The following is an 18,853-nucleotide window of genomic DNA, read 5'->3' as shown; positions in this document are numbered from 1 at the left end:
TTCAAATATGTCTTTTTTTTTGCCTAAGTCTACAACATATGACTAACAACCTGAAATGCAAACAATTCTTTAATGTAATATTTTAGGTACACAAATTTGTCTTTGATTTCTGTTCCTAGAGGTGAAAAAAAATTGAAAGAAAAAGAGGAAACCACTTATTTATGTTGCATTCTTAAGGAATAAGTGTGGGGCGCCTGGGTGGCTCAGTCGGTGAAGTGTCCGACTTCGGCTCAGGTCATGATCTCACGGACCGTGAGTTCGAGCCCCGCGTCGGGCCCTGTGCTGACAGCTCAGAGCCTGGAGCCTGTTTCGGATTCTGTGTCTCCCTCTCTCTTTGCCCCTTCCCTGTTCATGCTCTGTCTCTCTCTGTCTCAAAAATAAATAAACGTTAAAAAAAAAAAAAGGAATAAGTGCTTCTGACTGCTTCTAGAATTAAGCAATGATGAAATGACTTGCCTCAGGATTAGGTACTGACTTCCCTCGGTGGTCTTCAAATGGCAGTATGTAGAAATGAACACAGTAGTTCATTTATCTGAAAGTATCAGAATTTTCAACAGGTAGCTGAGATGAGGGAGAACTACAGGAATATATAGTGGCAAGGGGAAGGTTTGTGTACCTACATCATCCAGGAAACACTCCCTTGTGAAATATGGGAAAATGTTGTTTCCTAGTGTTTCTGAGAAAGCAATGTTACAACACAACAACTATGCTGCTATCAATGAAAAGTTTGAGGGAAGAATAAATGTTAAAACAACTAAAATAAACAAAAAACTTTAACAGCAAAAAAATCCAACGCTGACAGGGAATGAAGTCCAAAAATGAGCAGAGATATTAATTATTCTACTATAGTGGATTTTCTAATTGAAGCTAATTTCTGATACCAAAATCTTTATAAAATAGTTTTGTTGGCAATCTTTCCAAATCCATTTCACACTCTCTCCTTAAACTAAATAAGCATAATGCAACATTTCTGATGACTCATTAAGTGCATCCATTACTCTGATGTGCTATGTAATAGAGCCATTCTCTGAGAAGCTGTTTTGACTACAGGGATTTGCCTGTCCTTTGTCAAAACAACTCCAGCTGCTCCAATTGGAGAACCAGTGCTTTTTAAGGTTTCATTTTCTCTTCACCTCATTATCAAATCACTTCTTGCTAATGTCCATATAGATAACAGCACTCCCTTCAACTCCATCCTTCTAATTTATGGCTAACTGGGATAATATTTGTTCAAAATAATATCAACTAAAAAATTAAATAACAACCTAAACACGTGTGTTTTATTAACTTTGTTTTAGAAAAATCAATTGGATGTGGCTATTACTTTGTCAGTGGAGAGCTGGCTCAGAGATGATCAATGGCAGGGGCCCAGCCAGTCCATAGTTTTCAGCAGTTGTTTACATATTGGTATTCACTTGTGCCTGCATGGCCATTTGCTTAGGATATACCAAAGAAGGAGATTAGGCCAAAATTTTGAAGTAAAAATTGTGGTTATTATTAAAAATAGGCCACAAATGAGGGTTTGAGTAAAATTTTAAGGTGTGTTACACAGATGCTATAACACCCATTTATTGTGGCTGTTCAGAGTTTTTATTTTAACTTTTTATGTGCTTTCAACTTTCAGTCTTTATCAGACAACTGACCTTAAAGCAAAGCATTAATACAACCACAAAAATTGTTTTCACTTATGGCATTTTTTATTATACAGCTAAAAATGCTTTTAAATTAAAATTTGTTTCACCATACCTTAATGGATAGGTAAACACTGTGTTTAGAATACAGTATTTACTGATAATTTGTTTACCACAGCATTGCAAACCTGTTTAAAAAAAAAGCACATCACTCCTAAGGAACCCATCCCCACGTGGTGTACCATAAGCAAAAGGAGGATGGTTTAAATTCACAGTGCGACCCATTACACTCATTAATATCACATGGTCATATGTCAGTGAAAGGAGCAGCAACCTAGATGGGTTATGTTATGATATTTTTAAAAATCTTCAAACACACAATCGAATTTCCATAGATGCAGCTGAATATGAAATTATATAGCACTTCTTCAAGATCAAATTAAAAATAGAATCTCTTTGGGATTCATTAATATTACACTAAAGTACTCTTAATGATTACCACCTCCCCTACTCCAACTTTTTGCCTTTCTTTCTTTTTCTTTTTCTTTTTTTTTTGTTAAAAATCTGTTTGTACTTTTTAAGTAGCATCTGTTCTGTTAAGTGTTCTACCAGACTTCTTTTTGAGATATATATATGTATGTATGTATATATATATATATACACATACATACATATATATTTAAAAGCATGAACACGATTTGTGGATTTTCAGCTACTTCAAAGTATTATCCTCATTTTAGTCACCACTTTTCATTCAAGGTCTGAACCATATGAAAGGCAGCATCATTATTCTGTTCATGACGAGCACACGACTAGAAGCAAAACATGCTTCAAGATCTCCATGGGGAAAGCAGAAGCAGAAACACACCACGAACCTTTCGTCACAACTCAGCTTGATTCATTTTACTGAGAAAAGCAATATTCCATATTTTAAACAAGAACCTTTAAAGCTTTTCTCTTAAAAAAGCTTGCTAACATAGTTTTTCTCTTTAAAAGCTCTCCTGCCTATACCAGGATAAGCATCCAAGCCCTTTTCCTCCATAGATACTGTTGCTACCAGGTTTCCATGACCTTCTCTCTGAGAGAAATCACCTACTCTAGGCAACAGTTGATGCTCTTTTTTTAGCTACACTTAAATACCACCCATAAGTTCCTATTTTCAACTACATACTCCGAATATAACTCAGATCAAGTATTTTTGAGAATTCACTTCAGGCTTTTCATTTATAACAAGTTTAGACTTTTTTTCAGACTGCAGCCTGCTTCTTCCTCTAATAGAATTCTTTAGGATTAATCCTTTGACAATGCTGCTACCACAAAGGTAATTTTCCTGGATTTAAATCTGAACTGTCACCATTAAGAACACACTTCTTTGTCTAAACCAGTAAATACAATATTTAAAAGTTAAAACTTGAGAGATATGATTTGAATTTATGAAGAAAAAATTATGTTAAGAATGCTTCCAATACTTGGATTGAAATGTACCTTAAAGATCATCTATGGATTTTTTCCAGCTTCTTTATCATGAATATTTAGCTGAAAAGATAAGGGCACAACAGAAAAACAGAGCAAGAAATTCTGGTCCAGGTGGCAAGTGACGGTGACAGACGTTATGGACGTGGCCTAACTTTTCTTATTTTACAAATGAAGAAACTAAGGTACAACGAGGTAAAATGATCACACCAAAGGTCCACCACCATTCCACCACTGGCAGCATTAAGATAGGCTCAAAGCCCAGTGACCTTCACAACCTAGTTACAAAAACTAGAGCAACAGAAAAAAACAAAGAAGCTAACATTTATGAACACTTGAATGACACAATGCTAGTAGCCACTCAACATACATCATTTTTTTTTAAATGTTTATTTATTTATTTTGAGAGAAAGATAGAGTGCACGTGAGTGGGAGAGCAGCAGACAGAGGGAGAATCTCAATCAGGCTATGCACAGTCAACAGGGCCCAATCACCCAATCCCACACACCATGAGATCATGACCTGAACCGAAACCAAGAGTTGAACATTTAACCGACTGAGCCACCCAGGTGCCCCTTTAAAAAAAAAAATGTTTATTTTGAGAGACACAGAGAGGGAGGGAGGGAGAGGGGCAGAGAGAGAAGGAGTGAACACACATCATCTTATTTAATCCTCATCATCACTCTAAGTATTATTATCCATGTTATATACACAAGGAAACTGATAAAAGGTAATTTCCTGGCCAAGGTAAAATATTGGGCTTGCTTTTTCCAAATCTGATGCTATTCACTTCACAGAGCCACAAAATCTACCATCACATTTGGCCTAACAGATTAAACATTAACTCAGAAGAAACAATTAGGGTTTTTCTCCCTTTTATTGCTCTTCCATTCCACACAATTTAGATGTAGGAGAGGGCAGAGGGGCAATTCAGGGGAAATTTAGCAACAGAAATTCTAATAACAAACTAAAAATAATTCAATAGTGAATATGTTTTTCTCAATACTGTCACTACCCACATCCAAGCCACTGTTCCTTCTCTCATGGACAGACCATTTCTTCACCATCTTTTCCATTTCTTTTTTTTTTTTTTTTTTTTTTTTTTAATTTTTTTTTTTCAACGTTTATTTATTTTTGGGACAGAGAGAGACAGAGCATGAACGGGGGAGGGGCAGAGAGAGAGGGAGACACAGAATCGGAAACAGGCTCCAGGCTCTGAGCCATCAGCCCAGAGCCCGACGCGGGGCTCGAACTCACGGACCGCGAGATCGTGACCTGGCTGAAGTCGGACGCTTAACCGACTGCGCCACCCAGGCGCCCCATCTTTTCCATTTCTACTCTCACATCTTTCCAACAGTTCTCTACAGCATCCGGAGTAATAATAATGTTTTTAAAAATAGATTTATGCGACTTTCCAGCTTTCAACACTTGAAATTAATTCCCATTGCCTTTTTCTTAATACACCATTGTTTTTAATGCTGCTGCTGTTATGTCTAAGTTCTGAACATGATGTTGGTACTTTAAAAGAAAGACAGGAGTAGTAAAATTTCACTAAGCTAATTTATATGATGCCAAAATCTCTGAATGGAGAGAACAGGCCCATTTGCCTTTTCTTCTTTTTTTTTTTTTTAAAAAGTGGGCCTTTTCTTTATTGAAAGTTTTAGTGAGATAATTATAGATCTGCATGTAGTTGTAAGAAATAATAGATTTTTTTGTGCCTTTTACCTAGTTTCCTCCAATGGTAACATTTGCAAAACTATAGTATAATATCACAACCAGAGTACTGACATTAATAAGACCTGACTTTGTTCAGATTTCTCTAGTTATATTTGTCCTCAGTGATAACACTGGAAGTAAAGATTAAAGAGTAGGGAGCAAGAATGGCTTATGTAGTCGGGGTACAGGATGTTGCATAAGGCCAGCTTTTTGGGATAAAGAAAAGTAGGGCAATTTTCAGTATTAAATTTTTAATCTTCTCCCTGCTGAAAGGGTCAAATTAGACAGATAAACAGAATTCTGGAAGTGAAGTGGGCTGGTTTTGTTCTCTCTCTTTTTAAGAAAAATCCTTACAGCTCTTGATGTCACACTGTGTAAAACAGGTACTTTTTGGGGTTTGAGATTATAAAAAAATCACCACTATGTCTAATGGCTGATTGATTTTGTTTGTTTGTTTACCCTTAAATACAACTGTTAGTCATTGCAAAGCCTTATGGTTTTGAACCTTCACGATACAATTTTATATTTCCTAGTCAAGGGAAACAAAAGCAAAAATGAACTATTGGGACTTCATTAAGATGAAAACCTTATGCACAGCAAAGCAAACAATCAACAAAACTAAAAGGCAACCTACAAATGGGAGAAGATCTTTGCAAATGACATATCAGATAAAGGGTTAGTATCAGAAAGCTACAAAGAACTGATCAAACTCAACACCTAAAAAACAAATCATCCAGTGAAGAAATGGATGGAAGACATGAATAGACACTTTTCCAAAAAAGACATACAGATGGCTAACAGAAACATGAAAAGATGTTCAATATCACTCATCATCAGGGAAACAGAAATCAAAACCACGATCAGATACCACCTTGCACCTGTCAGAATGGCTAAAATTAATAATACAGGAAATAAGAAATGTTGCAAGGATGCAGGGAAAGGGGAACCCTCTTATACTGTTGGTAAGAATGCAAATTGGTGCAGCCACTGTGGAAAATAGTATGGAGGTTCCTCAAAAAGTTAAATTAGAACTATGCTATGATCCAGTAATCATGCTGAGTATTTACCCAAAAAATACAAAAACACTAATTCAAATGTATACATGCATTATCAACAATAGCCAAATTATGGAAAGAGCCCAAATGTGCATTGACTGGTGAATGGATAACAATGTGATGTGTATTTGTGTGTGTATGCATGTGTGTGTGTGTGTGTGTGTGTGTGTGTGTGTGTGTATGTATACATAATGGAAAATTACTCAGCCATAAAAGAATGATATCTTGCCATTTGCAATGACATGGATGGATCTAGAGAGTATCATGCTAAGCAAAATAAGTCAGCCAGAGAAAGACAAATATCATATGATTTCACTCATATGTGGAATTTAAGAAACAAAACAGGTGAACATGGTGGGGAGGGGTAAAAAAGAGAGACAGAGAGAATGAGAGAGAGGCAAACCAGGAAACAGACGCTTAATAATAGAGAACAAACTAAGGATTATTGGAGGGGAGGTGGGCAGGGGGACTGGTTTAAATGGGTGATAAGTATTAAGGAGGGCACTTGTGATGAGCACTGGGTATTGTATATAAGTGATGAATCACTAGACTCTACACCTGAAATTAATGTTACACTGTATGTTAACTGGAATTTAAATAAAAACTTGAAAATAAAACATGATGTATTTTTCTTCGCAAACCTTTTTCTTTGCTAACCTTTAAACCTCTGTTTAAACGCAACCCTCCTGGCTAATTTCTCCATCATTGTCACAAATTATTCTTCCCTAGAATACCAAATAAGAAAACGACATTTAGAACAAAACATAACACTTTCAGCCAAATACATAAATAAAGGATTGGACATAGGTAACCTGTATATCCTCAGAAACTTCTTTTAAAAGAACCTCACCTAAATTCTGTCTTTTGTGAAAGCTAAGGGAAAACAAACACATCTGAATAACAATTTTTATTGGGATTCTGACCAATACAATATGTAATAATTTAATTCACTATGTTATTTACCATTCCATTAATGAAATGAAGCACATGAATTCCACTAAGCTAGGTATACTGATTTACGTTCTATCAATTTAACTGGCATTCCCCCCTACCCCACAATCTTTACACACACACGTGCACACTGCATGTTAACTACACACCTGAGAGAATGAAAACTTTTGGTCTTCCCTTAAGAGATTGAAAGTTAATTTCAAGGTTAATAAATTCCCAAGAAAGGAGATAGGTGCAAAAATTTCCACCTGAAAAATTAAATTTCTGAAGAATATTCTAAACTCAAACATCTAATCACAAGCAATAGCCTGAAAGGATAGCGTGTTATTGACTTGCCCAAGAAAGATTTATTTACCTAGCTTTTTAATGATTTCCAGTGACAATGCCTTGTAACTGGAGCTATTATTAAGCTATTTGTGTATGAAAGCAGACTTAAAAGGAGGCAAAGGAGGTATGTTTTTTTTTTTTTTTAACGTTTATTTATTTTTGAGACAGGGAGAGACAGCATGAACAGGGGAGGGTCAGAGAGAGAGGGAGACACAGAATCCGAAACAGGCTCCGGGCTCTGAGCTGTCAGCACGGAGCCGGACGCGGGGCTCGAACTCACGGACCGCGAGATCATGACCTGAGCCGAAGTCGGATGCCCAACCGACTGAGCCACCCAGGCGCCCCAAAGGAGGTATGTTTCAAAACACTCTACAAATTGTATTCAGTTTTGTGTTTTACTTATATTAGAATCATGTTGAGAGACTTGGGTGTCTTGTTGATTCTACCTTCTCCATCATTAAGATGATATAAAAAATTCTTAAAGAAGATTTTTTAGCTAGTTTTTTTCTTTAAAAAAGAAGTTTATTTGTTTTGAGAGAGAGAGAGAGCCTGAGAGCAGGGGAGTGGCAGAGAGAGAGGGCAAGAGAGAATCCTAAGCAGGCTCCGCACTATCAGACGCAGGGTTCAATCTCACAAGCTGTGAGATCATAACCTGAACCGAAATCAAGAACTGGATGCTTCATCGACTGAGCCACCCAGGTGCCCCTAGCTATTTTTTCCCCTAATTCCCATTGGCACCTACTGAATTCATTTGCTGCTCAAGAAAAAAAGAAAATTAAAGACTTAACTATGACAATGATAAAAATATAAAGAACTTTATCTGAGTATCAAATGGTACGTCGCAATAAGAAAGCTGAGACAGAAAACAACTAGGGTTTCATGTTTCATTGTAGAAACCTTCAGTCTGGATCTACCCAAAATGCAATCATGCACCCAATAACTGACCTTCCACTATGACGCTTTTCACTGGCTCCTTCTTCTGCCTCATTTCTTTTTACTTCGTCCCCGCTTTCATGTAAATGTATTTTGAAATGGCTACTTTCCTTCTAAATATTTAAATAACTTGTGGCTATCACCCAAAGTTCTTGTGTTTCCCCCATATATAATGAGAAATGAAGGATTATCACAGGATTAGAAATGGAAAGCAGAATAGATTGAAGATAAAAATGTGGCTTTTCTGTTATAGCCAAGAATAGAGATTCACAGGAAACTCAGATGAAATAAAACTTACAGAACAGTTTAAGACCAAACTTAAACTGGTCCTGGAATCTGGAAGAACCTTTGAGGAAGCAAATTAGTTCTTGTTCTCTTTAAAGATCCCCAAATAATCCTGGGATATTAATGGAGATGGGAATTATTTGAAGTGTCTAAAACTCTGCGGGAAAAAAGAAAGGTTGCTAGATGCCCACCTGCTCTCTTATGTTTTCTCCACACAGTCCTAAGTAAGAAGGTACGGGACCACCACCCTTGTAGCTTCAAAGACCCAAGCCAAATATAAGATATAAAAGCGTGGCAAGAGAGATAAAGTCGAGAAGAAATAACCTGTTGTTAACAAGGTAAAAAGGCAAGGAAAATACAGGATTAACCAAGGTTCATTTTCAAGTGTCTCCACAATGTTAACACAGACTTTATGGAACAAATGTTTCTTGTGGAAAATTTTGATTCTTCAGAACCAACAAGTCTTTTTTTTTTTTTTAATTTTTTATTTAAATTCTAGGTAGTTAACATACAGTGGCAACATTGGTTTCAGGAGCAGAATTCATGATTGATCAGTTACATATAACATTTAGTGCTCATCACAACAAGTCCCCTCCTTAAAGTCTATCACCCATTTAGGCCCTCCCCCCCAACACCCTATATCAACCCTCAGTTTGTTCTCTATCCTTAAAAGTCTGGTTTGTTTCTCTCTCACTTTTTCTTTTTTCCCTCCTTCCCATACGTTCATCTGTTTTGTTTCTTAAATTCCTCATATGAGTGAAATCATATGGTATTTGTCTTTTTCTGACTTATTTTGCTTAGCATAATACTCTCTAGCTCCATCCACATCATTGTAAATGGCAAGATTTCATTTTTTCTTTTTAATGGCTGAGTGATAGTCCATTGTATATATATACACCATATTTTCTTTATTCATTCATCAAGCAATGGACATTTGGGCTCTCTCCATAGTTTGGCTATTACTGATAATGCTGCTATAAACATCAGAGTGCATGTGCCCCTTTGAATCAGTATTTTTGTAACCTTTGGGTAAATACCTAGTAGTACAATTACTGGATTGTAGGGTAGTTCTGTTTTTTAAGTTTTTGAGTAACCTCCATACTCTGTTGTCCAGAGTGGCTACACCAGTCTGCAATTCCACCAACAGTGCAAAAGTAGAAACAACAAGTCTTTGGAAAGAAAGGAAGCCATAAATGACAGTTAAAAATCTTACCACAAAAGGAGGAAATACTCAAAGTTAAGTTCACAGACAGTTCCTTTGAAACAGCAAGAGAATGTGTATGCCTAGGCTAAAAAAGGATGGGCAATAGAGGTCTTGTGCATTAAAGCTAATCTTAATTAGCCCTAGTAGTTGTAAAAACTACTTGGTCCTAGTAGTTGTAAAAATACCTTAGATCCAAACCCTGGAAGAAAGGGATGTAGGCCCTTCCCAGTCTACTTCAAGCTGGTAACAAAGAAAATAATATTTTAAATAAAAATATATAATATCTAACATATATAGCATTTATTACATGTTTGGACTCTAAAGGCTTTATATAGTAACTCATTCAATTATTAAAACAACTGATGAGATGGGTACTAATAAAATCTCCCATTTCACAGAAGAGGAAGTCAAGGGACTAAGTTTCAGTGAATTTACTTATGATCCCTCAGCAGGAGCTGGGATTAGAACCCAGTCAGTATAGCTCCCAAGTCCATAATCATAATCACCACGTGATAATGTCTCTCAGAAAGTTCAGCCTCCAATCCAGAGCTGGCCCACATTCTACATTCTCATCCCTCTCTATTCATGTACTTAAAGGTTTTATTACTTATTATAAAATCTTAGGAATGCCTTATTCTGTCAGAACTAAAAGCAGAATATCCATTTTCCCTTCTTTTCCACATCGTCCTAAGGATGCTTAAGCACAAACCACATCCAAGTGTTGGGATGGGCAGCCGTGAAACATGACAGATGGCTTGGCAGATTTTGTTAAATGAAGTGTTGTCTTGATTTGGTGAAATAATAAGGAGAGGTACTTACCACAGGGAACATTAATGTTTATATGGGTGAGAAAGGGGGTGGAAGGTGAAACAGAATAATAATCTAACTAAAAACCAAAATAAGTCAACTAGTATAATTGTACCTATATTTCAAAGGCCTATCTCAAATATCACATCCTCCCAGCCAGACTTCAACTTCAAAGAAATTAAATATTTTATCACTGATTGTCTTTTGGTATCCAAATTATTCTACTTTATACTATAGGTATCTAGAATTTATACTCAAAGCAACTTGCAAGGGAAACATACTTATTTGCACAAAGCATTCATTTATCTGTTTAGGTCATTTGAGTGAAAAGGAAAACTGCTGTGGAATTGTAAACTGTGAAAAAGAGCTCAATGTATCATCTATGCCTTTAACGTAGTCCAAGGCAAAATTAAAGCAAAATATTAATTTAAGTCTCTGAATTAAAGCCTTGAGATAAATTTTTCATTTTTCATACATTTAAATACATTCAAGGCTGTGGTGTCTGGGTGGCTCAGTCGGTTAAACATCTGACTTCAGCTCAAGTCATGATCTCACGGCTTGTGAGTTCGAGCCTTGGTCAGGCTCTCTGCTGACAGCTCAGAACCTGGAACCTGCTTCAGATTCTGTGTCTCCCTCTCTCTTTCTGCCCCACCCCTGCTGGCGCTCTGTCTCTCTAAAATGAATAAATGTTAAAAATTTTAAAAAATAAATACATTAAGGTTTATCAGTTTATCTTCTTTGGTAACTTTCTGTTGAGAACAAGCACAGTTTATATTTTAATTTTAATATGGAATAACTATTCATTTAAGGGAAAAAGAACCATCCATCTTTTTCAGTAGTTTGTGAGGACAGGAGTCCATTTAGTTCTAGCTAGTTCTCCAAATCCACAACCCCCACTGAACGCATAGTAGGCCTTCAATAAATATTCCCTACTATCTAACCATAGTTGGAATGTTACTACTGGTCCAAAGAAATCTGAAGAGACATAAATTAAATTGTTACTCTCGATCCTGGGGTGCCTGGGTGGTTCAGTAGGTTAAAGCATACAACTCTTGATTTTGGCTCAGGTCATGATCTCACGGTTTGTGAGACCAAGCCCTGCATCAGGATCTGTGCTGACAGCAAGGAGCCTGCTTGGGATTCTTTCTCTCCCTCTCTCTGCCCCCTTCCATGCTCACACTCTCTCTCACTCTCTCTCTAAATTAATAAACAAAAATAAATAACAAATGCTACTTTTGATCCAAAGAAATCTAAAAGTAATAATATCACTATGTATCAATGAAAACCTCAGTTCAATCCATTTAACTCTATTCATGTTACCTAATAAATTAAACTGAATGTTGTATATGCCTGTAATTTTTAAGTTGGAGAGGGGGTGTAAAGGAGTTAGGTTACTCAAAACCTTGTAAGATGATACCAAGTGTTTTCTGTTTATCTGTATATAGGTATGTTATCTGTCTGTATGGCATGTGTATAATCACTTTCCACAAAAGTTCAAATATTAACTTGAATTCCACCTACTAATTTATCTCTCAAGAGAATCATGAGATAGCCACTGAGAAAGACAGTGAGGGAGAGAGTCTGAGAGAGCGAGATGAGAGAGAAGAAAGAAGAGAGACAAAAAGAAAAACAAAAGAGAAAGGAAAAGGCATATATAAATTGAAACAGAGGAAGTAAGGGAGGGAAAGGAGGAGGGGGAAGAAGAAGGAGGGCAGGGAAGGAAAAAAGGAGAGCCACATCAAAAAGAGAAATGAAACAAAAATGGTTTGAAGAAAACCTTTTCTTGACTGAAATCTGCAGTAAAATCCAGATGCTTACTGAAAGGGAAAACCCTCATCTTAGGTGGGTGAGTGGCTGAGGTTTGCTATCAAAGGGAATCAGTATTTTACCTGGCAATTTCCATGCTAAATGCCACCGTCATTTTCGGTGTTATTTCACTGTCATCTTCCTACAGTAAATAAAAAAGAGTATAATACATGTTTTCTCCCCTGAGGTTTATAAATAGGATCTCAATATAGTCCCAACTATAACAAGTCATCCAGCAAATTCTTGGCAAAGTAAATCAAAGAACATATGTTTACCCAAGGTGAACGGCAGCCACTGGACTGTATGTTAACTACATTTGGTTTCAGATAGCTCCATCACACATGCTCTAAATCTGCCCAATAATTCATCCACAGTCATGCATGTTACCATAAGCCTACGAATAAAATCTAAAAGGTTCACTGTGAAAATTTTTCCTGTCAATTCTCATTTCTTTTTTTTATTGTTTATTTTTGAGAGAGAAAGATTATACCATGATTCACATGTGTTTCCTTAGCAAATTCAAAGCCTACATATGTACAAAGTTTTAGAAAAGAACGCTAGAATCAAATAGAAATCTGTGAACATACACATCTTATCCTGAACTTCTAAAATATTCACATCTATTATCAATCACTATTTTGTATTTAATCAAATGCATATCTCATCTATACTGCTATAGAATGTTATGAATTCCAAAGCTGATTTTGTTGTCTCCTTGAAAATCTGATAGGGAAAAGCATGCTGATTGTTACCAATAATAAAGCCAAGTAGAAATAATTCAGATATTCTGCAATTACTTACATTTCCATAGACAACCTAAGTGGCTCTGTAACTAGGGACTGAATACAGTCAGAACTGCTTCCATTATACCATGTAAATGTTTTTTTTTTCTTTTCCATAGTGAATATACCTTTGTGATCTTTCTCAAGTTCTGACAGTACACTTGCAAATGAATCAAAAACTTCCCACTATGAATCACCAATTATTCCAAATCTACTTATTATCTCAGTATTATTGATTATAATGTGAACTTTTAGCATTAATTCATTAAAGGGTACTTGCAGTCTGACACATCAAGGATGAGGCCCAACAGAAATATCACCAAAACCAAAAGCAAAAACCAAATACTTAAGTGGTCCTTAGCCTATCTATTTTATATTTAAAAATAAGCAGAAAGATACATACAAGCATATTTTAAAAACCAATATTTCAATACTTACTTTCAGTAGATCCTTGGAGAAATCACCACCTTCATTTACCCCTTGGAGGTTTGCAATGAACTCTTGGCAGGTCATCTTCTTTCCAATATTCTGGAACAGAGGTAAATAATACATCATCATGACACACATGGAATTCTTAAAAACATGATTAAGCAAAGCAAGATTGATTTGGTTTTTCAAACCATGAATACACACCCCTCATATATGTGTATATATCCATATATACATATAATACAAACTTATATGCATATGAGAAACAGATGGCTTATTATGCTTTCAAAACAGTCATTAAATATAAATAGCAGAATTATGCCAAACCTTTACTTTAACCTAAGAAAAAAATCCGAGAAATTTATGCCACATTTATACATATGATATATATGTTAGTTTTTAAAGAAAAACATGGATAAAATGACATTTCTGAGCTGAACTCTGGTAGCTATTTATTTGCTTATTTGTATTTCCTACATATTGTCAAGAACTGTGAAGGCTCTGAGATTTTAGCCACTTTCACGCTAACAAACTAGTCTATCACTATCTCACGTTACCAGATGAAGTAATAAGTGTCCTGAGTCAGAGGCACAGGCATTTATTACAACAACAGGAGTAACCAAAATGACAGCATTTTCTTGCTCCAGTTTCCAGAGTCCCAATTCTCAGAGAACCTGAGCGGGACAGTTGATATGCACACGTGGTGGGTTGTGATACAGGAAAGGAGCCCTGAGATGTGGGAATCTGAATAACTGTAATGGGCAATAAGCCTATCACTTTTGCTCTAAAGGAACAAACCAACTCATATCATCCAAGGCTATAATAAGCAAACTTATATATTGCTCTCTAGTCATTATATATTCCAAAGCTGCTCACTATAGAAAAAAATGTGTAAAAGTAGACGAGAACAAAGGCAACCAAAGCTTCTGTTCACAAAATGTACAGAAATGCAAGAGACTCGTGGAAAATTATTTCCAAACACATTTCCAAACTGATTGAAGGATAAGCTCAATAATAAAAAAAATCACATTAATAAACAAAATGAAAAAAAGTAAAATGTAATTAGGATATCTAAACTACAAAAAAAGAAGATACAAATATGTCAGAGTGAGGAAACTAATAAAGGTGGTATGAAAGAGAAGTGTCTTTTATGCCAGCTCTAGTCAACTAGTAAGAGCCACCAGTCGTGAAGGATTCAGAGGTTCAATCTGGACACCAAGAGAAATCTGTCCACAACAGGCACAGGCAAAATGTGGTCTTTGCCAAAATGTGGTCCAAGTGAACAGGAAGTGTACCAGCATATCAATATCCTTGTACACAATATGCATACAAATAAAATGTATGTTCCACGAGGTTATTTTTCATGAAAGACTAAGAGTGGGGTAGAACATTAGCCTTCAAGTTGAGGAAAAATATTCCAGGAAACAAAGATTTTAAAAGGGATACAAAGCCAAGGATACGTTTAAGAGATTATATACACAACACTTTAACTTCAAAAGTACAGATATGCCTGGGAACATATACACCTGTGTATCTTAAAAGTAATCACTTCCCACTTCCCCTCTCACAACTGCTCTTCTACTTTAAGACATGAAACAAATAGCCCAACCCATCCTATCTAATTAATTTTAGTGAAAGTGCTGAATAACTTTTGTTAAAAACCTTGCCTCTTCCATTAGCAAAGAGGGAATAGTCAGAATGCATATGAAAGATTGAGTGAATGTTTTAACAATGAAAAATGGTTTTGCCAGTGAATTTGGTAGATATTTCCATAATTTAAGTAAGTTAAATCTCTAGCCCTAAGTTTTGATGAAAACTTAAAGCACAGAAACTTTAATAAAAAATAGTTTCACAACACTATAGTGAAAAACACAATAACTCAACCTTCCCAGTCTTTATCAAAGATATCAGAACAAGGTAAAAAGTAACAAGTATATTTAATAGTAATGTTGATATGACTTGACATGGTGTTTTTGGTTATGTTCTGAGGATTTGAGAAAATGAATGAATAATGTCTTTTCCAAGTCAGACAGCTTCCAATTCTTTGCTTTTAACCAAACCAAAAGAGGGCATAATTTAATCATTAGTTAAAAACCAAAATGTTCTTTAATATATGATGTGAATTCAAATACTTGTAACATCATTTTTATTCAATTTTGTATTGTTAATAACAAAATTTTCTTGAAGAACAATTTATATTTAAATACTTGTAGTATTATAGTCATCAAAGGTATCAAAATAGATATGAAACTTTCATTTCAGTTTATACAGTTTTTGTTAAAAATACATATCAAACAATAATCAATAAAAGTCTCCCAAGTATAAAAACCTATTAACACACACATACAAAAAAAAAAACTATGGAAAAGTAAACAATTATAACTACTAGGAGAAAAAGTAAAATAAAGAGAGTTAATTTTTTAACATGATGAAGGAGGAGTGTCAGCTCACTGAAACTTTCTTAAAATACTAGCTTTACTGAAATGATATTCACATAATATTCATCCTTTTGAATTATATAATTCAGTGATTCATAATACACATATAGAGTTGTACAGCCATCACCATTATCTAAATTCAGAATACTTTTATCACCCTAAAAGATAATCATATCCATTAGCAGTCAGTACTCATATCTCTCCTCCCATCCCCAATACTCATCTCCTGGCAACCACTAATGATCTTTTTATTTGTATGGATTTGCCTATGCAAGAGCACTTCACATAAGTGGAATCATATAAAGTGTGGCCTTTTTTTGACTGGCTTCTTTCATCTACCATATTATTTTCAAGGTATGTCCATATTTTAGCATGTATCAATATTTATTTTTATTGGCAACATTCCATTGTATGAATATACCAAATTTTGTGTACCCATTTATAAGCTGATGGCTATTTGGACTGTTTCCACATTTTGGTTATTATCAACAATGTTACTGTAAATATTTGTGTAAAGTTTTTGCATAGACGTATGTTTTCTTTTTTTTTTTTTTTTTAAATTTTTTTTCAACATTTATTTATTTTTGGGACAGAGAGAGACAGAGCATGAACGGGGGAGGGGCAGAGAGAGAGGGAGACACAGAATCGGAAACAGGCTCCAGGCTCTGAGCCATCAGCCCAGAGCCCGACGCGGGGCTCGAACTCACGGACCGCGAGATCGTGACCTGGCTGAAGTCGGACGCTTAACCGACTGCGCCACCCAGGCGCCCCGACTAGACGTATGTTTTCATTCCTCCTATGTATTTAATTCAGGAGTGGGACTGCTACGTCATATGGTAACTCTGTGTTTAATCATTTGAAGAACTATCAGAATTTTTTTTCCAAACAGGCCACACCAGTTTACATCCCCACTAGAAGTGTGAGTTCCAATTCTCTACATCCTTACCAACATTTATCTGTCCATTTTATTTTAGCCAGTTCTAGCAGATATGAATTGCAATCTTGTGGTTCTGATTTGTAATTCCCTACTGACTAATGATGTTCAGCATCTTTCATCCACATATTGACCATTTGTATATATTCTTTGAATAAATGCCTACTCAAATCCTTTGCCCTTTTGTTATTGAGTCATTTGTCTTTATTGTTGAGTTGTAGGAGTTATTTATATATTCTGGATATAAAACTCCTTATCAGATATATACTTCGCAAATATTTTCTCCCATTCAGTAGGTTGTCTTTTCTTGATGGTGTTGTCTGAAGCACAAAAAGTTTTGATCTATATGAAACCCAATTTATCAGAGTTTTTTTTTTCTTTTACTACTTGTGTTTTTATTGTCGAATGTAACAAATTATTACCTAATCCAAGGTCAGAAATATTTACTCTATGTTTTCCAAAAATTTTATACCTTTAGATCTTGGCATCCTTGTTGAAAATCAACTGACCATAAAAATAAGGGTTTTCTTATGAATTCTCAATTCTACTGTAATCTGGATGTATGACTGGATGCCAGTATAATACGCTCTTGATTCTTATAGCTTTGTAGTAAGTTATTTTTGTCATTGCACTTTATTGTGGCTAAAAATCACATAGCAAAAAATTTACCATCATAACCATACTTAAGTGTAAAATTCAGCAGTGTTAAGTATATTCACATGGCTATAAAACAGATTTCCAAAACTATTGCATATAGCAAATCTTAAACTCTATACCCATTAAAAAACAACTCCGCTGGGGGCACCTGGGTGGCTTAGTTGGTTAGGCATCCGACTTCGGCTCAGGTCATGATCTCGTGGTCCGTGAGTTCGAGCCCTGCATAGGGCTCTGTGCTGAAAGCTCAGAGCCTGGAGCCTGTTTCAGATTGTGTCTCCCGCTCTCTCTGACCCTCCCCTGTTTATGCTCTGTCTCTCTCTCTCTCTCTCTCTCTCTCTCAAAAATAAATGTTAAAAAAATTAAAACAAAACAACCCTTCTTTCCCCACCCCCTGAGCCTATAGTAACAATCATTCTACTTTCTTTTTGTTTCTATGCATTTGACTGCTTTAGATGGCTCACATAAAGGGAATCATAGAGTACTTTCTTGTATATATGTATACATGTATGTATATACATGCCAAATGCATATATATGTGATACGTGTTTCAAGTGTACAGGTGTATAACTTGACATCTGCATACACTACCACATGATCACACAAGTCCAATTATCATCTATCACCATACAGCTGACCCCCTTTACCCATTTCACCCACCCCCTAACCCTCTTAAATTCTGGTAACCACTACTGTGTTTTCTGTACCTATGAGTTTGTTTTCTTTAGTTTGTTCACTTATTTTTTTACTTTCCATATATGAGGGAAATCACACAGTATTTGTCTTTTTCCATATGACTTATTTCACTTAGGATAATATTCTCAAAGTCCAATAATGTCACAAATGGCAAGATTTCATTCTTTTTATGACTAATATTCCATTGAATATACTATATATTCTTATTTATTTATTCATTTATTTTTAATTTACATCCAAGTTAGTTAGCATATAGTGCAATAATGATTTCAGGAGTAGATTCCAGTGATTCATCCCCTATGTATAACACCCAGTGCTCATTTCAGCAAGTGTTTTCCTTAATACCCCTTACCCATTTAGCCCATCCCCCCACCCATAGCCCTTCTAGCAACCCTCAGTTTGTTCTCTGTATTTAAGAGTCTCTTATGTTTTGTCTCCCTCTCTGTTTTTATATTATTTTTGCTTCCCTTCCATTATGTTCACCTGTTTTGTATCTTAAATTCGACATATGAGTGAAGTCATATGATATTTGTCTTTCTCTGAATGACTTATCTCACTTAGCATAATACCCTCTAGTTCCATCCACGTTGGTGCAAATGATAAGATTTCATCCTTTTTGATTACTGAGTATACTCCATTGTATATATGTACCACCTATTCTTTATCCATTCATCTGTCGATGGACATTTGGGCTCTTTCCATACTTTGGCTATTGTTGATAGTGCTTTAATA

The 18,853-nt window shown here is 35.6% G+C and overlaps 1 protein-coding gene across 1 annotated transcript in view; it reads right to left on the bottom strand.

Annotated features, from left to right (window-relative positions):
- Window positions 1-18,853, bottom strand: part of PSD3 (pleckstrin and Sec7 domain containing 3) — a 553,196-nt gene that overhangs the window by 319,448 nt on the left and 214,895 nt on the right. The window contains exon 11 of the mRNA XM_047092318.1: window positions 13,409-13,498. Coding sequence (XP_046948274.1) covers window positions 13,409-13,498 — 90 coding nt within the window. The remainder of the gene's footprint in view (window positions 1-13,408; window positions 13,499-18,853) is intronic.

Source organism: Lynx rufus, unplaced genomic scaffold (genome assembly GCF_022079265.1).
Source record: "Lynx rufus isolate CCGP_SWC_20201006 ecotype Redwood Valley unplaced genomic scaffold, mLynRuf1.p SCAF_3, whole genome shotgun sequence".
Lineage (NCBI taxonomy): Eukaryota > Metazoa > Chordata > Mammalia > Carnivora > Felidae > Lynx > Lynx rufus.
The sequence above is the reverse complement of the archived record's forward strand: the minus strand, read 5'-3'. Positions and strand labels throughout refer to the sequence as shown.